Genomic DNA, 22,529 nt, shown 5'->3' with positions numbered 1-22,529 from the left:
TTTGTGAGCTCAGTTTGGAGGAGCAATGCTCCAGTCTCTTCTCAGTTGGTTCTGAAAGGCTGAAAAATTTTTTGGTGTTGATTAAGACACCTTGAACCTTAAAATGCTTAAAATTCACTCTGCCAATTCCAGTCCTTTCTCAGAGGTGTCTTTTAGGTAGCACATGGTTCTTGTGTCTTTGGGGGATGATCAGGAGTATTTTTGACCATATTCTTTAAACGAGTGTTGCTTTTTCATCTTTTATCTCCAGTGCCAGGAATGCTCAAACCTTCTGAACCCCAGTGAACTGTTACAGAAACTCACTTCCCTTCTCACCATCCCTTGTTCTTCCTGCAGCAGAACTTGGAATGAGACGCTTCATCTTGTTGACGATCTCTCAAGCTGCTTTCCATTTCCCACAGAGGCAAATAAATACATATTTCCATAATTTTTGTATTGCCGTCCACTTTCCTATTCTTAGTCTCCAGTGGGATTCTCCAGTGGTGTTCTTGCTGCAGCAGAAGGGGAACATGTTTTGTGCTACTGAAATCTATTTACTATCTCTTGTTTTGCATTCTCCATATTTAGTGAGTTCTTCTGGCTTGCAATTACATCCTAGGAAAAGAGTAGGTAAATTATGAACCTTTATCTTTTTGTGATCAATTTTATACTTCTTTTTAATTAAAGGACCCATCTACTGGTCCAAACAGATGTAATTGTCTTTTTTTGACTGGAATTGTAATTGAAATGGTGCCATAAGCATCTTTGGTCATTTTAATTATGAAAATAAGGCTTTGCTTCTGAATTGTTACTTTAGAGACGTGGATCAAGATACCTGCATTGCCTGTGGGGTAGAGACTGGGTGCTAAGGGGTTGTGTTTTCTGCTGCCAAAATAAGCCTTTTTCATCCTTCTCCAACAGAAGATTCTAATGAAGCCTCAAAATGGGAATGGGTTTGTTTTGGTTTAGTTTTCCCTGAGTAGCTTCTCAGGCTTCTTCATTTTTATTTTTACTGAAAATATTTTGTTCAGTTGTCATCCTTCCTGGTGTCATTAGTCAGTTTTTCCTGTTGATACAGAAATAATTACCAGAGATTTAAAAGGGGATCTCAGTGCTGTCCCCAGTTCTCTTATCCTGGGCTTATGATTGCACCTTGTAAACAAATGAGCAAAAAAAAAAAAAAAAAGATTCTTCTTTGTAGTTGTCTCCAATGCCTGTAAAAACTTCCATTTCTTTGTAGGCTTTTCCCTTCCTCTTCCCACTGCCCTCCCAGCTGGAAATGCCTTCCTGTCATTTCCAGGAGGATGTCTTCCAGGGATTTCTGTCTGCACTTTGCTGCACTCACGAGTCAAATGCTTCTTTCTTACACAATGAACTTCCAGCAGACCCTAAAGCTCGTTCAGAACTGACCCTCCTGCTGCTGTGCAGGGGATTAAATGTCCCTAAAGAGCCGTGGCAGAGCCCAGTCTGGAGAGGCCAGGTCGTGAGGAGGGTCAGCTTGGCTTGGAGAGGTTCCTTCATCATTCCAGAGGGTCTTCTGGTGAGACTTCATTGCTGGGGAGTGCCAGAGATAAAGATTTTTCTTACTGTTTCCGTTATATGGAAACATTTTAGGTGTGTTCTCTCCAAAGTGAGTTGGAATATCCCAGTTGTACAGAGTTGTGTGTGTTGAGAGCTTCCTTAGAATTCCATATTTATATTGGTGTTCATGTCTGGTTCATACCTTCTTTCTAAATGGTATGTTTTCAGTCTTCATGAATTTCACATCTAGTTCACACCTTTTTTCTAAATTAAATTTATTTTTAGTCTTCATGGATTTCATACAGTCAGTACAGCAAATTTTCTAGAGCTGCTCAATCAAACAGAAACTGTCTCATCATTCCGTGAGTTTTTTTTCTTACGGCAATTTCTTGCATTAAATGACTGCTGTTATTAGATCAGAAAGACTTGAGAACAGACTTTTATAGTCTGTTTCTTAAACTGAGGTGTTCTTTGCCAGATCCATCGATCCTAAAGTCTCATCCAGGGAGGTGCTGAGGGCTTGGAGAGAGCAGCTGTGGGTCCCAGAGTTCTGCTTGCTTGGAAATCAGCCTTTTGCAGAGTGGGAAGGATCTAAGATCCATGGAATTGGTGTGTGTTAGCCACTAACAAAAGTCCTCCTTAGATACCTAAACTCGAGTGTTAATTGAATAATGGGAGTCATAACAAAACCATTGATTGATGTATTTACCCAAAGTATAATAATAATAATAATAATAATAATAATAATACACTGCTTGGGTCAGCATGGGAATGTAAAGGGGAATTTACACTGTTGGGCTTAATGTAAATTAAATTAACCTACCTGTCTTGAATCTGAGTGTGTTTAATAACTGGTGAATTGGATTGCTTTATGATATTTGCTGGGATGCTAGTTTTTTTCTCTATTAATACACTTAACTTGCATTCTAGCTTCGCCATTCAGAGACAGGCATCGAGTGGTGGGTTGTGTGACAGTGTCTGTCAATAGTGAAGACAAATAGTGCCAGAGACACTTAACCCATCCAATCTCACCCAGGGTATAGGTCGGTCTTGTTTTCAGACTTCTTCATAAGTCTCTTTTCTTTCTTTTCTTTTTTATTTTTTTTTTTTCTTTTTAAAATTTTTTTAAATTTTTTTTTTTTGTTTATTTTCTGAATAGTGGATTGATACTGATTTGAAACTAAACTTTTTGGAAAAGTTTTTGACATGACATCAGTAATACAAGAAGAAGAAAAGTAGAACCCCAAGTTTGGCATGTGAGGTGTTGAAAGCAGGTTTGCAGCCACTTTGTAAGTTCTGGGTTTTACTTTTAAAACCTTTGACAACACAAAGGTTGATGGTGGAAATTTTGCAGTTTCCTTCTGGGTCTGTCCTGAAATTGTTCTTCTGTGTCCAGGGGTTCAAATAAACTAATTAACATTTAAAAAAATCCTACCAAGGACATGACATGCAAGAAAAACTAACACATTTATTAAAAGTTATACTTCAAGTATTAAACTTATGCACCATTTAATCCTCACCCTGTGGGTGAATTTTCATTTTTGACACTTGTTTTCTGCACAGAACATAGAGGATACCATGGGATGCAGGGGATGTTCTGAGAAAACAATTAGTTCTTTAATAGCCTTTTGCTTGTCCTGGCTGTCCATGCACAGGTGGCTGGAACACTTGTGAAACCAAAAATATCTTCAGTTTATTTATTTGTCTTTATAATCTTAAGCTTTCCAGCCTGTGAAATGACTTGCTTTTGCAATTAAAAAGCAAAGTCATCAGGACACTGTTTCTGTTTGAGGACTTGGTAATCCTTGTTGTATTTAAGGGTATTTAAAGAGTGAACAAGGATTTCAGGATTGGCTCCAGGGAAGTGTTAACTAAAAAGACTCCCTCAATGCCAAGTAGTGTTTTTTTTTCCTCTCTCCTGCCTTTCCAAACCTTTTTTGTAGAGGCTGAATGCCTTGCTTGACTTCACAGGAGAATAGGATATAGAAAATATGTCATTGTCTTGGTTGCTAATGCAGGAGGTAATAAATTTTCCTCTTTTTTTGGGTTTTTTTTGGTACTGAAAAGAGAAAGCCTGCCCTGGTTTGCTCACAGGGACACTCTTTGCTGTGTGCTCCCTTACTTTTAGTCCTTGTGCTGGACTGATTGATACAATTCTGCCTCTTTCAGGGGAGAAAAACTTGCAACAAAATCTGAATTAGTTCTTCCAGCTCCCTTTGATGTTGCAGTGGTGGCAGTGCAGAGATTCAGGAGGTTTAGTTTCAACAGTGATCACAGTTGCTCTAATGTGGAATATTCTTTTCTCTTGTTTTTTATTTAAAAAAGGAGAAAAAAACCTCCCACTTTGTGATGCTGATGCACATTTCATTTCTGTTCCTGAGGCTGCACACTTGCCATGACAAGCACTTGGCTTCTGTTCAGTGTCATTGCTCTGAAAGCAACTTTGATTTTGAGACTGTGTTAAGTGAAATATATTCAGTCTTCTATTTCCAAATGTACCTACTCACTTAAAAATACATATCTGTATTTGTCATTGCACACACTGTTAAATTGCAAATCATGAGCCACCTGTACCAATTCCCACTAATATGTGTCTAAAGAAAGTAAAATAAAAGGAATGCTCAAAGCTGGGGAAGCTGTGTGTATGCTCTCACCTTGTGTAAAGCAACACAAATTAAGTTAAAATTACTAAATTACTTATTTCTCAAAATGCAGCAAGTTCATCCAAGAAATCTCTTCTGGATGTGAGATACAAATGTCACTGGCTTTGGAATAAAATGATGGGCCCGAATGGGAGCCATGCAGAGCACTGTTTATTCATTGCAGTACCATGGTGAATTCTTATTTGATTGACCCAGTTTATTTATTAGTTCAAAGGAAGATGAGTTGGCTCAAGGCCTGCATATTCTGTGAAAACATAGATTTCACTGTTTTAGTGTTTTCATAACTTAAAATGTTACTGAAGCAGTTATTAATTTATCTAATTTATGCCCCCAAATGTTTTTAAATCTGTGTATTTGACTGTTCCAATACAGCCAGTTTATTCAGTTTGCTGTAATATTTATCATCCTTTCCTATTTTTGGGTGGTAATGGCATTCATATATTATATAAGGCTAAAGAGAGGTTTCCTTGCCATTACTGTTCAGTTTGGGTTTATTTCCAAAATCTAATCTTACCATTACACAGGGGCATCTCTGGTAAATGGAGGAGAGTGTAACCAATTTATAATGGACAATGTTTATTTACTGCTTAAAAGTATAAAAGCCCACATACACGTATTCATACATATAAGTGCTTTTTAATTTATAGAAAAAAGAAGAGAAATTGTTTTGGAGAGCAATAATAATGATATTGCAATAACAATATTTCACAATGCCGCACCCTAAAACAACACTACTCTCACCAGCTCTTTTAGCTTTGTGCTGAAAAGCATTTGGTTCAGTGATATATTTATTTTTTTCCCTAGGAAGGTGAGGGAAAAGTGCAGGTTTTGCATTCCTGGCCAGGAGATGCACTGGAGCACCAGCCGAGCCCAGTGCTCGGTGTACGTGGCCCACGCAGAACTGAGCCTGGAGTGTCCAAGGTTTTTCCTACACTCCCAGGATTGATGTGAAAAGATAAACCTGATATTAATCTGTTGGAGGAGGAGTCCTGCAGTCGAAGCCCTGCTGCCTGTTCCATGTGTGTGATGGTTTTCATGGTCTGAGTCCTTGTCCCACAGACCCCGACGTGCCCCGAGTTCATTTACTGACCTTTCCTGGGGCAAATCCTGGCACTCAGCCCCAGCCCTGCAGCTCCAGGGGGGCCCTGGGCACACTTCTGCTTCTCTTTGGAGGTATAAAGGATGGATGGATGGAAACAAATCCTCTTTCCCAAAAAAAACCAACATCCCAAATAGCAACGGGCTGTCTCAACTCAAAGTGGCTGCAAATCAGCTCCGAAATATTGTCACTGAAATGAATATCTAGATTTAATAGTTCTTGCCAATCCTATAAATGTTTTTGAAAGAAGCATTGCATTAATGCATGATATAGAAAGGAGAAATTTGCCTTTAAATTGGAATGCAAAGTGGCTGAATTCTCCAGTTTCAGCCACTGTATTTGCCGAAGAACAAGCTGGAAAATGGAACTGGTATCATTCAGCTGCTCCTGGTTCACTGGAGGCTTGGGGAAGGCAGAATAGTTTATTGATAAACTGTAATGACCTCTAAATTGGACAGTCTGAAGTGATGTGAGTTTGCTTTTATATTAATTTAGTCCAGGCAAGCTGTAAGAAACAGGTTTAAAAATCCTTTATTATCAGTCATTGATACTCCCAGTAATTCCCAGGATATGAAAGTTGGCTCTGTTTTACTGTTAATTAAATGTATATATCATGGCTGAACATACTTTATTCTCTGTTACTTTTAAATAACTAAAACTGTGTAGAGTAGGCCAACAGTATCCAATTTTTTTAGACTTGAGAGACTGTAATAATATTTTGGATTTAAAAAAAAATCCCAAGCAGCAAAAAGAAAAACATCACGTTCCTCTTAGTAATAGGGATTACCTGTATGACAGCAGTAACTAGCTCAACAAACATTGTATTATTATATATATATTTAATGTACAGTTTGTTTCCAAAATTAGGTTATTTCAGTGCTTCTGGTTTATCAGGTGTGGGTGGCAGTTCAGAAATACAGAAAACAGGGTCTCTCCACAGGAAGTAAAATCTGACTATGAAATTCAGTTATTCCTCAGTGAGCTACAGCTGATTGAAATAAATACATATGTTTGCATGGCCTGCTTCCCTTGGGATATTTAACTTGCATATTCCATTGATTTGTATATTAAAATTCTTCAATGGCAACAATCATGGTGTTCTCCAGAAATCTTGAGGGATTTGGTTTAATAATTTTCATGTTTCTAAACCAAACTGAGCTCTGAGACCTCTGCACAAGTCGCAGTCACAGTGTTGGAAATCTCCTGTTTAATGTGAATTTTTCAGAGGTCTGTCCCAAGCTGTCTCTGTGGAAGGGAGATAAATAATAGACAATATAAAGTCTGAGAGAAATTGGTCCCAGCGACTGAACAAGTCAAATTACAGAAATTCCCAGTCCTTGGATCAGCGTGTCTCCAACACAGATATTTCATCCCTGTTTTGAACCTTCAAAATCAACAGCTCGCTCATAGTGACTGATACCAGTTCCATTTTGCCTACCAACTCAGTTGATTTTATATTTTATTTCTCATTTATGATGGAATAATCAGCAGCTCTTTTTCTCATTTATTTTCTCATATTTTTATTCCAGGATTTGCCTCTGAAGCAGGGAGTGTCTGCATTAAAAATGACCTGTAGTTCTCTGCTTCATAGGTTAGAAACTTATTTTAATATTTTGTGGCTAAGCACAGTCCCATCTTTTTCAAAAAAAAGCAAAAAAAATTTTAAAATTTCCAACAATAAATTGTTTAATTGGCATTGAATGTGGATTATAAGCACTTTGCTTTGGGGCTATCTTAGATGAAATGGCTTCTACACCATTAATTAGTCCAGCTGAGGCAATGAAAGCTCTGTTTATTCGCAGCCATTTGTACAAATTAACGTTAAGTCGTAAAAAAAAAAATAAATTTGATTCCAGTGGATCGTGCTAAGACTCATTTGGACATTTCCAAAGCATTGGCCAGGCTCTATTGCTTTAAGCACTTCCATTCCAAAAAAACCAAACCAAATTCCAAAACATTTCTTGGGGGAAAGCAATCGGTTCCTAAAAAAAAAAAATCACCTTGATCTCACTGGGACTGCTATAGCCAGCGCACGCCCCGCCACGGGTCCTGTATTTACTTGTGAATTGTACACCGCAGATGCTTCTTCAGCTCCCTCCTCTTCCTCCATGGGCGGTGCTTGCAGCTCCTTTACCACCTCTTCCAGCCCTACCATTTACTCTACCTCAGTCACCGACAGCAAGGCTATGCAAGTGGAGAGCTGCTCCGCGGCCGTGGGGGTAAGTACCCGAGGGGTAAGTGAGCAGCAGATAACCAGTAACACAGCCCAGCAGCACCCGGCCACGCCGAAGCGCCACACAGTCCTGTACATCTCGCCACCACCCGAGGACTTGCTGGACAACAGCCGGATGTCCTGCCAGGATGAGGGCTGTGGATTGGAGTCAGAGCAGAGCTGCAGTATGTGGATGGAGGATTCACCCTCCAACTTCAGTAACATGAGTACCAGTTCCTACAATGATAACACTGAGGTGCCACGTAAATCGCGCAAGCGCAACCCAAAGCAGAGGCCAGGGATCAAACGCCGAGATTGCGAAGAGTCCAACATGGATATCTTTGATGCCGACAGTGCCAAAGCGCCTCACTATGTCCTTTCTCAGCTCAGCACGGACAGCAAAAGCAACTCAAAAGCAGGAAATGGGTTGGTATCTGCTTTTTTTTTTTTTTTTTCCCCTTTTTTTAAAAAAAGAAAAAACATTCTATCTCCATATGTAAACTCAAACTAATAAAAGTGCCCCCCATGCCCTGGCAAACGTTCTGCTTAGGTTCTCACATAAACCCATCCGTTCTCTGCTGTCCCTGTTGTGTCCTAGCCCAGGATAAGTTCTTTCTGCCCCCAGAAACTGTGGCTGGCCCATCCCTGGAAGTGTCCCAGGCCAGGTTGAATGGGGCTTGGAGCAACCTGGGATAGTGGAAGGTGCCCCTGCCCATGGCAGAAGGTGGAACTGGATCTCTTGAAGGTCCCTTTCAACACAAGCCACTATTAGTTCTCATTAGACTTGTTAATCTTTATTTAGAAGACAAAGCTAAACTTTCCTGCAGCAATTAAATGCAGTGCTGATGAGCTCATCTGTTCTTTAAATGAAATTCCCAAAAAGCCACACAATTCCTATATAAAATGGCAATGAAAATGCATTTAAAAAGAAAGGCAGAGTGGAGCTGGTGCACCCTGAGTGTTTTTTTGCAGGATTTTATGTGAGGATTTCAGTCTGTACACTTCACCTGCTGCTCTATTTGTCAAATAGAGATAGGGATGGGAGTAGAAGCTAACAGTTAATGTCTCATTCAGGTTTCTCATCATTTAAATTACCGCTTGCTTTACTTTTTTATGAAATGTTAAGACAATATGGTGAACCAGTTTTTTGGTTTTTCCTTGTGAATTCACTTCTGTATTTGATTTTTTCAGAAATAAATCTCTGATGCTGTTTCTCTCTGTGCTTCTGGGTCGTGTGCGTGTGTCTGCGTGGGCACGCCTGGGTGGTGGCCCCTCATCTCCCACTTCACACTCTTCACTAAATGCATTCCAGTAGCTGCCTAAAGAGGACAATTCCATCAGTTTGCAAGAGTGTGTTGATACATTTCTTCTTTTATTTTATTTTTTTTTTGACTTGTTGCTTCTTTAGTACTTTTCGAAGTGGTCAAATGGATAGATTTGGCTCTTTTATTTTGGGTTTTTTTGGGGACAGGAGTGCACTTTGGTTTCACTTTTATGTCTGTGCTTGCAGTACGTTCTGACGTTCATCACAGCAACGGTGAATATTAAAATTTGACTGATGGCAAAGATGATGAACTTCTCATATCCCAAAGGGAAAGAGCCTGGAGTCTGTATTCCCAGGGTCAGTGCAGTTCCATACTTAAAATTTCACTGTGAAAAGCAGTTCTGAGAACATGTCCTGAGTGTGCTGCTGCTTCCTGGGCATGGTGGCCTCTGGCCTCGGGGTTTTCACCAGCCAAAGTCGATGGTAATAAAGTAAAACATTAGTAGCTGGTAGAGTAGGGCAGCTTGGAATGAGGAAGGTGCTTCCCCCAGCTCTGAGGGACCAGGCTTGCCCTTACAGAGGGAAAAGCTTTGTGGAAAGACAGGAATTGTGCCACTCTAAGTGTGATCTCAGGGAGGTTTTGTAAACTCCGATAGAACATGTGAGATCTCGGTCTAAAAACAGAACAAGGCTTCCCCAAAGCACTGAGCTGACCAGGGAAATCCATGGGTTCTGTGAGTGCAGAGGGAAAGAAAGTGGAATGTTTTTCCTTCTGTGTCCCAGGCCAGACTGAGCTGCAGGAAAACTCCCAGGGAACAGAACCGTCCTTGGGAATAAACACTCTGGGATAAGAAGTGGCCAAGATCTTAGAAAACTTAATTTTGCCATTGGAATATAGAGAATTGGCCTTACAAATCTGGGTCACCGTAGTGACTGGAGTTTTTTAAACTTCCCAGCCTGGTGGAGCTCTGCCAAGGGAGTTCATTTACTTTTGGCTTAAAGAAAAGAGCAAGGAAAGCTGCCGTGTCTGTGGTGAATGGAAATGGCATTTGCCCCCAAAGAGACAGTTGTTGTTAAAAGCCAGGAAGAGAAAGAATATATTCCTGTGGAAACTTGGAATTTGTGAAAGCCTTTTTAGAAGTGGATGAATTGGTGGTGATTCAGGGCAGAGACTCAGGTTTCCTGGTCTCACTTTCACTTTCAGGTCTGCCCTGCAAACAGCCCTGATGGCAGAGCAGGACCAGGCCAAACTACTCAGGAGATCTGTTTGAGTACATTCATAGGGTTTGCCACTTATATTTATTCCTTAAAAAAAAAAAAAAAAAAAAAAAAAAAAAAGCTAGATTAGAGGATATTTTGTCTGGTAACACTCAGATTAATAAATGTGTGCATATGAAATGTACAGCCGTGAATATTTGCAGTATGAATAAATTGAATTAAAATTCATTAATTGAAAGGATGTACTAAGTGATTCATCCTCATATTTTGAGGAGATGGACCCCTGAGAAGTTCTGGTGAAGGCTTTAAATTGCCTCCAGGTTTGGCTAATAGATTGAAAATAATGATTAAGTTTCTAGAGGAAAGACTAAAATAATTGTGAGGAGCATCTCTTTGCATAAATATAATAATGATAAAATATTAATATTAATTGTAAGATGCTATTATTATTATTTGGCAGGGTTTTGTGCTGGTTTTTATTTCGTTCCTGCTTCTGCTGGGTACAGGTTGAATGAGGATGAGTGTGGAAGGCACCCAGGGCTGTCCCTGGGCTGTTCTCAGTGAAGTATTTAATCTTCACAGACAGAAAATGGGAATGGACATATCCAAAGCACCAACTCTGTCTGTTTTAACCCATTTTTACTTGTAGTGAAAAGTTTTCGGAAGTTTAATGGAAATAAAGAGTGTGACAGATAAGACCTCTTGCATTAGGCAAAGAGTGATGGTTTTAAGCTAAAAAAGGGTTGATTTAGTGTCGATCAAAGGAGGAAGTTTTTCACAAGGAGGTTGGTGAGATCCTGGCACAAAGTGCCCAGAGCAGCTGTGGCTGCCCCATCCCTGGAAGTGCCCAAGGTCAGGCTGGACAGGGCTTGAAACCACCTGGGACAGTGGAAGGTGTCCCTGCCCATGGGATGAGCTCTAAAGGTCTCTCCCAGCCCACACTGTGCTGTGGTTCTGTGGCTTTCAGGGCTGTGGGATGTGATGAGCTGGAGGCAAAGTGCCCAGCCCTCCCTGGGCAGGGAAAGGAGCAGTGCAGGGCCAGGGCTGGAATTGGGCAGTGCCGTGTGCAGGGGCTGCTCTGCACAGCAGGAACTCCAGCAAAGGTTTGTGCATTGTGTTTGTCACCTGCTAGTTGAGAAGAGCTGGGTCAGCCCAGCTCCAGGTCAGGGAGGGCCTCATGCTGTGGCAAAGCTCCTAGGGAACAGTTTGGAAAAAAAAGCAGTTTTCACCCTTTTTGAGAAGGAATAAATCCTGGATAAATTACTTCAGTAACTTGCACGTTGAAACAGGATTTGTTTTGTAAGCAATCCACACCTGTTATTTAGAACTGCTTGCTTCCCAGGCATTAGCTGTTAGAAACCATGTTTTGCTAGGAAGAAAGAATATGACATTTGTATGAATCATGGAGCCCTTTTCCTGCCTGCACCATGTACTGTGGCACAATCACATTTCCTAGTGGGAAAGGAGTTTCTCAGCTTTCAGGTTTGTTACCAAATCCTGGTGTGAGTAGGATCAAGGGTTATTTCCCATTGTGCTCTAAAGAGAACACAAAATGGCTCTAGTGCTGCTAGACTTGGGAGGGTTCCTTCATCCTGGTTTTAATTATGGAACTGAGAACAAGCCACTACATCTTGTGGAATGCACCTGGAAAGAAAGGCCTTGTGCATACACTGATTTAATGTTGGTGCAATTATGCCAGAGCTTTTACAATAGCTAATTGGATTTTAGCATAAATTGATCAATCTGTTTAGACAGAAATCAGAGCTGGAGTTTGCCTGGATATACAAGCTGAGGTGGAGACAGGCATGAGGCTATTTTCCTGTTTAAAGAAGTGTCATTTAACCTTAAATCCATCCAAGTGTGTGTGTACGTGTGTGTTTGTCACACAGCCTGTTCAGGCTGTGTCATAGACTCTGAAAAAGCAGGTTATGAGCTGCCTTCTGTTCGTTAACATCGTTTAATGCTAATTGCTTTTCCCTTCCTTTATGTTTGCTCTCTGAAAAGCAGTTCCTATGTGCTCTGGATGGAGGAGGCAGGGAAGCACCATTCCTCTTCATCCTGCAGGTCTCCTCTGGCCGAAAGAGAATTCCAAAGTTTGCTCTCAACTACAAACCTTCCATCCATTAATTCACACTCTTTGCCTTTTTAGCTTTTCTGTGATTTGGAGTGTTTTTTTTACCGGGGAGCTGCTTCTAACATCATCTTGATGGTGTGTTTTGACTTCTCAGAGCATCAGAGAACCAGAAGGGAGCTGGAGGGAAGAAGACCCCAATGTTGTGTGGTCAGTACCCGACTAAGAGTGAGGGGAAGGAGCTGAAGATCATGGTGCAGCCGGAGACCCAGCACAGGGCTCGGTACCTGACCGAGGGCAGCCGGGGCTCCGTCAAGGACCGGACGCAGCAGGGCTTTCCCACTGTCAAGGTAGGCTGGGGACCTGGGCACTGCCTCCCAGGGCTGCCCCAGGGGCAGGGCAGCTTCTCTGCACTGGGGAGGGAGCAGACTGTGCAGTCTCTGGGCTGGAGGGGCTGCACAGGGTCTCTTCCTGCAGGTCACGAGTCCTACTGGCATCACGGAGTTACAGGGGAGGAGAGCTGCAGGTCAGGGAAGGGATGTAAAATCTGGGATGCACATCCTGTTAGGCTGCAGTTCCATGGGCTGTGTGAATACAGAGACATTCCAAACTTAGGAAAGTGGGATAGTGAAATGCTGTAGCTTTTTGATGTCTGGTGATAGTGGCCATCATCTGGTGGCTGGTGACAGTGGCCAGGGGGGATGTTTTGCTTTTGTTGGGGTTTTTTTCTTGCTTGGTGTTTTTGTTCTTGTTTTTAATTTAGCAGTATCTGAGTTGATGTATACAGTGATTTTCAAGTGAGTCATGGAGATCTCACTGAGGTGTGCTTTACAGGTCACACTGCTCAGTGTGTTTAGCATGGTACAGGTGGAGGTGGTAGGGGTAGATGTGGGTTAGAACTGGAGAATGGGGGCAAGGAGAGAGGCAGAATTTATGTGCATGCTTGACAGTTGCAGCCTGTTTCCTCTATGTACTTTGATGCCTTAAAATTCAGGTGCTGAAGGCTTCTTGCTCTGATGAGAAAGACAAGAAGTTACAAGGAGATCTTTTGCATTTCTGCTTAGGAAGGAAGGCTGAGGCTGTCCTCCAGAGACTGCACACAAATGCACAGAGTGGGAATTTTGCAGGTCTTGTTTTTTCCCTGTATAGCCTGGGGAAACCAATTGGAGAACTTGAGGGCTTGGGAAGGTTTCCTAATGGAAATGGTAGAGAGGCTTACCAGGAGCAAGGCTGGGCTTGACTTAGGGTGACAAACAGAAGAACTGATGTCAAATACCCTCCCAGAAGTGATAGTGAGAGTCAGCAGAGAGCTGAGCCCAGGCCAGCATCACACTGGCACCATGGCAAATGGCATACTGGGCATACTGGGCATACTGGGAGGAGTGGGGGCCAGCAGGTTGAATGGGTAGACAACTACATTTGTTGATAAGGACAGTGAAAGACATTTAATTTCGTATTTTTTTTCTTAGTTATGTCCCTTTGAGAAAACAGCCAAGCAGTTCTCAACCCAAACTAACTTACCAGGTCCACAAGGAGATGTTTGTCACACAGCCCTTAAAATTTGTGCTGACTGCTGCTGACAGAATGCAGAAATAGGCTTATCTTCAAAGTCCTGCTCAGCAGTGTTAGGAACACCAGCAGCCCTTCACTCAGTCCTCCTGAGTAATGCAGAACTCCAGTAAAGTTTCATAAGAAAAGAATCCATTCATATCAGCCTGTTGCTATGGGGATTTAGTGCTCATTTATGTGAATTCTCTTAATGGGCCTTTGTTCATCTGAATTTCCTTTTAACTCCTTTCCCAGTTACCCTTTAGCACCCATCAGTGAAAATTCTCTTTGGAAGAGTCTCATGTTACTGAATTCCTGGAAGTTCCAGTTTGCTTTACCAGTAGGCAGAGGAGTTCATACCCTGCAGATAAAAGTCTGCCAGGGCTAGGCAGACAAATGAGTCAGTGAATCTTCAGGAAACCTGAGCTACTGGGAAGAAAAATATGTTACAGACAAGGGGTTTTTTTTGTTTTGTTTGTTAGGTTTAAAGATGGGGAAGAACAGTGTAAAGGTGCTGGTGCTCAGCAGAGATCTGGCCTGTGCCTCTAACAGGCCAAGGAGAAGCAGGTTCAGTGGCCATTTAAATAAAACTCTGTTCTTCATGACTTAGAACTTGAGTCTACAATCAGTATGCAATGTTAAATTGTATAAGCAAGCCATGATCAAGGGACTGGCTGTTGAGGCCTTTGTTGTGAGCTGTGCCTGTGCTGGGCCACCTCCAGGGATCTTTGGGCTTTGCTCATCTCTGACAGTCACATTTGCTATTTGCTCCTCTTGGACATGAGCACACAATGATCTTAACAATATTTGCCTGGTTTATTTATTTTTTTTTTCCTTTATTTAAACTTGCTACAATCTTCAGAACTACATTTTTAAGTGTGTCAGAGAATAATCCCCCAAGAGATTCTTCAGAGGATTCTGCTCTCATTTGTATCTCCTCACTACTAAAACTGGAGCTTCTTTCTGCAGGTGTTGCCTGGGCTTTCCAGGCCTGGGGCAAAAGACAGCACTGTCACCCAGAAATCCTAGAGCATCAAATGTGTCTCAGTGGAAATGCTAATAAAATACTCATTTTATCTCCTAGAAAGCTCTGGCAAGGAATTTCCGTCTCTGGCCAGGGAATTTGGCAACAATCTAATGTTTCTTTTCACTTGGAGTATTTTTAACTATTTCCTAAAAAGAAGGAGAATTTCCTTTGTAATGCAGTGCCCAGGTTTACTTCAGGACTTCCTTTACCTGAGAGTATTTTTAGTCTGTGGCACCAGTGGGATCTCACTAATTAAAAAAGGCATTAAGAGGACACAAACTACTTCATGCCAGGGCGTTGATGTTACAAAAATGAATGCATTTTTCACTGGCATGTTCTGGCATAATTATGGCTTGCACAGGGTTGCAGGAGGATGTTAAAATGTCTGACCTGCACTTCTGAAATGTTTCAGTGAATCCTGACATTGTTACCTTTTAAGTAGGAGATGTCAGGTTACCATTTTTGATTTTTATTTTGCTGTCTGAAGGAAAGCTGTGATTGGATGGTTGGACCATTCAATAATCCCTTTTCTCCCTCTGCTTCCCTTTCATCCTCTTCTGACTCCATCAGGAGTTTTGCAAGTATTGGACAATTCTAATGTGGTTTCATGAGGGTTTCAAAATGGATCTGACGTGAAGTTGGGGTCCTGGAGTGCCAGTGGCTGCACACTGAGCAGCAAAACCTCTTCACCTTTGGCACCAGCCGCAGGAAATGTTCTCTTTCTTTGCTGACTGGTGGGTGTAGCTGCTGTGGGAGGAAGGAGAACCCTGGTAAGAGACAGGGGAATAGTCCCAGCTGGGCTGAGAACAGGAGGAGAATCACGGTCGGGATAATTCTACCTGCAGGTCGACGGGATTCAGGCTGGTTTAGAAACCAGCTATGAATAATAACAATTAAATCAGTCATTCCTGTGTTAATTGTTGCAGCTGGAAGGCCACAACGAGCCCGTGGTGCTGCAGGTGTTCGTGGGGAACGACTCCGGGCGCGTGAAGCCCCATGGGTTCTACCAGGCCTGCAGGGTGACGGGCAGGAACACCACGCCCTGCAAGGAGGTGGACATCGAGGGCACCACCGTCATCGAGGTGGGGCTGGACCCGAGCAACAACATGACACTGGCGTGAGTAGCCCTGCCCAGGAGTGTTTTCCTTTATCAGCTTGGGTTTGGGAAGTGATTTCCTTCTTCTGTTGGTTGGGTTGTAATTCAAGTCTGAACATCTCAGCATTCTCTTCTCTCTGCTGCTCAGCTCTCGCTTGCAGTTCAGTGTACCCAAAGGAGATACCAGGTGGTCCCTTGTGCTTTTGGGACACACAACCCAAAATCCTAAAATCCCCAAGTCCTGGGTAGATTGCAGTATTCTTCTTTTTAACCCATCAGGCTGTGTTTGCTTCTACTGTTCTTGTGTTTTTGGCTGTTTTTTTTGCTTTAAATAATTTTTGCATGGAGCCTGTCTGAAAGCCAGCACTGCATCACTCACCTGGCCCTGTACATCTCCCCTAGGACCACACTTATGGGAGGACTTATCTGTCACTTCCAAGTCCCACTGAACATAAATAATATGACTACAGTAAGTTTTCTTCTACTCCTGCTTTCTTTAAGTGAATGCAGAATATTTTGAAGCAATAATCCTACAAACACAGATCTCGCCCTGGGGATGGAAGAATGAAGAGCTGTGATTCTAAATTGAATGCTTACCAGAATTATATTGCACTTTCTGTTTTTATTCATGCTTTCATATGCCTTTCTGCTGTGATTCGTCATCCAAATTAGGCAGGGTTGAATGAAAACTTGAAAAAGGTCATAGATTTCATGTAAATAAAAAGAAATCCAATAACATTTCAGTAATTACCTCAAGGCTTTTGACTTTGGCTTATGAAACTACTGGAGAGATTTTTAAAGAAGCCGAACTTACTAAACTATGAATGTCTGCTGTGTTTTGTGTCGTTAGGGTTGATTGTGTGGGAATCCTGAAGCTGAGGAATGCTGATGTGGAAGCCAGGATAGGGATTGCTGGCTCCAAGAAGAAAAGCACCCGCGCTCGGCTCGTCTTTCGCGTCAACATCACGCGCAAGGACGGCTCCACCCTGACCCTGCAGACACCTTCTTCCCCAATCCTGTGCAGTGAGTGTCCAACCAAAGAGCTCAGAGTACAGGGCTCTGTGATCTTGGCATGGAAAGGGTGGTCAGGCCTTGGCAGGGATTGCTCAGGGAGGTTTGGAGTCCCCAGCCCTGGAGGTGCCCGAGGAAGGGCTGGACGTGGCACTCAGTGCCCTGGGCTGGGGACAAGGTGAGGATCAGGCATGGCTTGATGGCCTTGAAGGTCTTCTCCAACCTAAATGATGCTGTGGTTCTGCTGGAAATGCCTTGGGAGGAAAAAACCACCCTGTGTTAATCTGTGATAAGTTTAGCATTGCTGTAGCTAAAATCAAGTGGATTGATATTTTTTTTTCCTTGTGGGGATATTAGTTAAAATTGTTGTCCAGTATTGAAAAATAGTTATACATTTCCTGATCTTCAGTTCAATGAATTTTTGCCTCCTAAAATTTCACTATTTTTGTTGTGATTGCTTTGAGAAATGACTCTGATACGACTTTCAGTCTCTTCTGTATTGTCACATTCAAGCCTCAGCTTTCAGTGCTAGACAGGACTTGCAGTAAGTCAGCAAGCCTGGCTCTCTCAGCTGTGGTCTTTGTGTAGGCCAGAGGCTGAATCTGTTCTGGTTCAGTGCAAGAGCAAAACTTTTTATAGCTCTTTAATAAACTGCTCTGTTTAGCACAAGCACAGATGGCTGCCTTGGCTGGGGAGGTTGCACTGACCAACAGGGAAAAGGGGATTGTGGAATCATGGAATGGTTTGGGCTGGAAGGGACCTTAAAGCTCATCTTGTTCCACCCCTTATCTTGATGAATGAGATGGAGAGCTTTGTCTGTGCATGGGAAGAGTAGACAAGCTCCTGGGCACTGGTATTGTACTCTTACCATGGTATAGAAATTATTTTTGGGGTTATTTTTTAGAATCTTTGCAGCTCCATTTCAGTCAGTAGACCATGGTGGTATCTCACAGTAATGGAGTATCTAATATTAATTTTCAGATTTAAGATAAAAGCATTCTCTATAAAACCTCTCAAAGTCATTCCTGTATCTCTTGTGTTTGTAACTTTCTGGTTAAAGATAAAATTATTTCACCCATAGAAGAAAGGGAGTGGAAATCACCCGATGTTTTAACAGTCCAAAACTTGCTGTTGTGAGTAGCTGAGAGTCTGAGATGAAACATTAAGAGGCTGATTTTAAAATAGGCTGTTGAGCTATAAAAAGCTGTATTTAATGCAAAGAGTGAATTGGTTTGGTTTTTGGCAGGCTGGGGTTTGGTCACTTGCTAAGAAAAAATTCTCAATTGTGTAAGTTGCTAAGAGATTGCCCAGAAATTCTGCAGTGTCTCCCCTGCTGGAAGTCTTAGAACACAGAAACAAAATACTCTGGTCAGACTTGTGTCTTTGGGGAACATGTGGGTAAAGCTGATCATGGTGTGAAGGTTGAGAGGGGAATTCCTGAGGCTCCTTCCAGGACTCTCTGCTTTTGTCTTAACTTATGCCAAAGCTACAGGGGCTCGCAGCAGAGCTTGGCCAAGCAAATAGTGCTGGCACATGGGTACTGGCTGATCAAAATGGGGTGAAATGTGTTGTTTATTGAATATAAATAATCTCCTCAAGCACATTACACTGGGCTGGTTTGCTACATGAACTTTACTACAGATGTGTAATGTACCTTCACAACAGGGTTTACATTTACACTCATCAGAGCCTGTTTACATTGTGTTTTATAGCTAATAATGTTCCTGAAACCATAGAAAAGGCATTAAGGAGCTGCAGGCTCTTTATTTGAGGGCTGTGTTTTAAATAGGCTTTGTTAACTTGTTAGCAAACCTAAATCCAGTTACTCTTTTCATGTGCCTTGAGCATATTCAGTCGTTGCGTAACGGTTGCCTGGGAACCCGCAGGCAGAGTTGTAGAAAAATCCTTTCTGAAAGGTCATTAAATAATTTGGAGTGGTACAGGATGTATGTTCTGCTGTGTAGTAAGCCCAGAGAATATTGTTATTAAACACTCAAAGTGGGCCAGGCAAGTGCAGGAGCACGAGTCTGGGTGTGTGCCCCGGGGAGCTGTGGTGACAAAAGGTGGTTGAGGAGCCTTTGCTAGAAGCTGGAGTTATTTTATATTAAATGTGGCAAAGCACATTATTTTAAAATGTATCTCTGTTTAAATTATCTGCAGTGCTCATTTGCATTTAGCACACCTGGTTCTATTTGGTTTAAGGTTTAAGGAATGGTTTGCAGTAATGACAGTTTATGATCAGAATGATACAAACCATCATCTGGACCTCTGGGACAGGGGCATCCAGGGATGTGTGTCTGTAAAACCACATCCTCTTGGCTTGTTTATTTGACTCAAATTGCTGAAAGTCCCATCTCCAGAGATGTGAATCTTGCAGGGATTTGGGAGGGACCTTGAAGCTCATCCCATTCCACTGCCAGGGACCTGGGACAGCAGGTTGCTCCAGGCCCTGAGTTAATTCTTGCACCAACCAAAAACTGTGTCATGTAAAAAAACTGTGCAAAGCCCCCCAGGTAACAGGGGAATTACTCCTCCTGCTCTTTTTCAGAGCAGAACAAAATAAGCTTCACAAAAAAATAAAGTTTTATGACCCAGAGGCTGGATTTGCAGGTGGGTTTCAGATGTGTCCAAGGGCTGATGCCTCTGGAAATCACTCTGCACCAGGGAATTACAGAACCATATTTGCTTCTCTTCTGAGCACCTGTTGGGCTTTGGCTCCAACACTGGGAGTTTTGTCTTGAAGATTTAATAAGTGCAGAAGAAAATGAAAAAAAAAATCATTAGTGGCTTGTTGAACTAAGTGTGATTTCTGTGAGTTCATTACATTTAGTGAGGAAATAATATTATTTATATTCTGGTTATATTCTGAAGAGTTTGTCATGAAATACATGATAAAGAAAGACTCTCAGGATTTAGTTTTTCCTTCATAACCCTGTAAGTAAAAGTGGTTTGGATGTTGATATTTTCCTGATTCCAGACTCTGTTTTTTCCCCTTGCAGCTCAGCCAGCGGGAGTCCCAGAGATCCTAAAGAAAAGTCTCCACAGCTGTTCAGTGAAGGGTGAAGAGGAAGTTTTTCTGATTGGCAAGAACTTCCTAAAGGGAACAAAAGTGATTTTCCAAGAGAATGTTTCCGGTTAGTGTGAAAGCAGAGCTGGCTTGGGGTGCTGAGCAGAGCCTGGGGTCGGGGTTTCACTGCTGGGTAAAGCTCAGTCGTGGAGAGAAACTGAGGAGCAGAGTCAAAAACACTAAAATAAATTGCTCTACAGGATGTGCAGTAACTTTGGCTTTTTAATTTTCATTTAGATGAGAATTCTTGGAAGGCAGAAGCTGAAATTGACATGGAATTATTTCATCAGGTATTCTGCATTTCTATTATTATTTCTATTATCCCTACTACTGCTATTATTGTTATTACTACTATTATTATCATTATGTTTTTAATTTTAAAAATACACTGACTGTTTCCAAAGAAAAATTAATCGAGGCTTTCCCTCTTTCTAGAAATAACACTGATTTTCTTCACATAAGGTGTGTGTTGTGTGTCTGGTAGAATATAATTTTGGGTTTACACCAAATAATCGTCCAGTTTCTAACTGAGAGCTTGGATCCCACAGTGTGTTTGGTGAGCAGGTCTTTGCCCTTATATACAATGGAATTAAAAGGCCTAATTCAGTTTTCCCAGCACTTCTCCATGGAAGGAGATTGTGTGTACACCATAGTCTTTATAACTGGCTGAATTTTTGTTCCACTTTGAAATGTTTTACGGAATATTTATCATTTTTGACACAAATAAGTGCACATGTCAGGAAAGTGCCATCCTGGGCAGCATCCCACATGTGCATGGCCCTGGGGTTTTATGTTGGTTTACCAGCCCATTTCTCTTTTGATGTAAATAAGTAGAATTAAGATCAGTAGCAATAAAATGTGATCTTTTTTTTGCCTTGCAGAATCACCTTATTGTGAAGGTGCCACCATATCACGACCAGCAAATCACCTCAGCTGTCTCTGTGGGAATTTACGTGGTGACCAACGCTGGCAGATCTCACGACGTGCAGCCCTTCACCTACACTCCAGAGCCAGGTCTGTGAGGCCATTTCACCTGCCCAGCTTCTCACTGCACAGCCTTTAGTCCATGCAGCAGGAATGTTGAGTAACGTGGATCTTTCTAAACCTCTCTTGCTGGCAAATGTTGCTCTGTTAATAATAAAATCTTAAGGCTTTGCTTTTCTTATTTATGTGCCAAATACCTCAAATTCCAGCTGCCTTGTGACAGCTTTTCTTATATAGCAGCATCCATTTCCAGTTTAAGGATCAAAATGAAGCTGAGCAGGATAAAAAAATCAACATATCCCATACAATGCACCAAGTAAACCAAGAAATCTCACCAGGCTTTATCCTGAGGAAAGCTGCAATTTGCCCACTTCATGTATTTTAGTTTATTTATTTATCTGTATCACAATAGACAGTGCAAAGGTTTGTGTGGGTTTCAAAGAACCTGAATTTCTTTAAGCTATAAGGAATTGTTTTGGTTTGCTTTGTGTTTTTTTGGCTTGTTTGCTGATTTAACGTAAGGAAGTTCTCAATGTGTTTTGTCTCGGCAGCTGGGACTCTGAATGTTAATGTGAAGAAGGAAATCTCCAGCCCAGCCCAACATTGTTCTTTTGAAGAGGCTATAAAAGGTACTAAATTGATTCTTATCAGTGTTCTTAATAATTTAACTATGAATTCCTACCAGATTTGGTGAAATGAATCAGACATCCTGTGATAAGTCTGTGCTTATAAAATCTGGCCCTATTCATACAGGGTGGTTTGTTTTCTGACTCTGAAACTTTTACTTTATAACAGTATTCCCATTTTAGTACAAGCTAATACAGAACAAAAAAAAAATCACAAAAAATAATATTAATTTTTTTTTTTCATTTTTCATGCATTAGTCTCTGCAGTCCAATCTTTATTTAGTATGTTTGCAAGTGAAGAATAAAAATGAAGCCTAGGATTGCAGCTAATAGAAAGAATTAGAAACTGTGTAGTGTGAATTTAAGCGAATATATAAACTATAATTAATATTAATATTGAAACTATATAAAATATATAAACTAATATACAGGGTAAGCCTGACATCCATGTAATTTAGTGTGGAGCTTAACTGAGGGAAAATCCCAACTGCTCCAGGAGAACAGCTGCTGCTCCTCAGAACACAACGTGCTGTTGCTGTTCCTTCGTGTCCTCAGTTAATTTATGCAATAAAGCTGAATTTACCTTCTCATACGGGGTTTTGAATGAAGCTCCTCTTTGATGCTTCATTCCTGTACCTGTTCTGCTCCAGGTTGACTCTGAACCAGAGGTCAGAGAATTTTGTTTGCTGTATTTACCTGGTCTGTTCTCTCTTTCCTTACTCTGTACACATGTACAGAAATTTTACTGTCATGTTACTGGAAGATTTAAATTTGCTTAGGGTGTGGAGATGTGTTGCTTTACGTTGAAGAGTAATTCTTTAATTTACTTTGAGGGAGTTATGGAACAATGGGTTTTACCATTGCCTCTCCTGTTCTTGTTTTGTTTGTGGCTGCAGCAGTGAAGGCCACGGGCTGTAACCTGGAGAAGGTGAACATTCTTCCTAGTGCCTTGATAACTCCACTCATGCCAAGCAGTATGATCAAGAATGAAGATGTGGCTCCAATGGAAGTAAGTGCACAAAAATGCTCTTCCCCTGTGTTCCAGGTGAGTTTGGTGGGGGCTGAGCACAGCAGCTTTCAGACTGAGTTACATCCATCCTTGAAGAAGCATTTCCACTGCTAATCATCTCCTTGCTGCTTTGG

At 41.6% G+C, this 22,529-nt stretch overlaps 1 protein-coding gene across 6 annotated transcripts in view; it reads left to right on the top strand.

Annotated features, from left to right (window-relative positions):
* Window positions 1-22,529, top strand: part of NFAT5 (nuclear factor of activated T cells 5) — a 54,926-nt gene that overhangs the window by 25,431 nt on the left and 6,966 nt on the right. For 2 of the 6 annotated variants that reach the window (XM_083870140.1, XM_083870136.1), the window contains 9 exons: window positions 7,342-7,900; window positions 12,185-12,377; window positions 15,529-15,719; window positions 16,549-16,721; window positions 19,709-19,843; window positions 20,014-20,066; window positions 20,658-20,790; window positions 21,312-21,389; window positions 22,283-22,395. In XM_083870140.1, the coding sequence (XP_083726266.1) occupies window positions 7,342-7,900; window positions 12,185-12,377; window positions 15,529-15,719; window positions 16,549-16,721; window positions 19,709-19,843; window positions 20,014-20,066; window positions 20,658-20,790; window positions 21,312-21,389; window positions 22,283-22,395 (1,628 nt within the window). Of the gene's footprint in view, window positions 1-6,573; window positions 6,854-7,341; window positions 9,096-12,184; window positions 12,378-15,528; window positions 15,720-16,548; window positions 16,722-19,708; window positions 19,844-20,013; window positions 20,067-20,657; window positions 20,791-21,311; window positions 21,390-22,282; window positions 22,396-22,529 lie in introns of those variants that run through there. The other 4 variants (XM_083870138.1, XM_083870139.1, XM_083870137.1 and 1 more) reach the window with 4 other exon arrangements.

This window comes from Zosterops lateralis (assembly GCF_965231275.1).
Source record: "Zosterops lateralis genome assembly, chromosome: 12".
Lineage (NCBI taxonomy): Eukaryota > Metazoa > Chordata > Aves > Passeriformes > Zosteropidae > Zosterops > Zosterops lateralis.
This window is presented reverse-complemented; position numbering and strand designations above follow the sequence as displayed.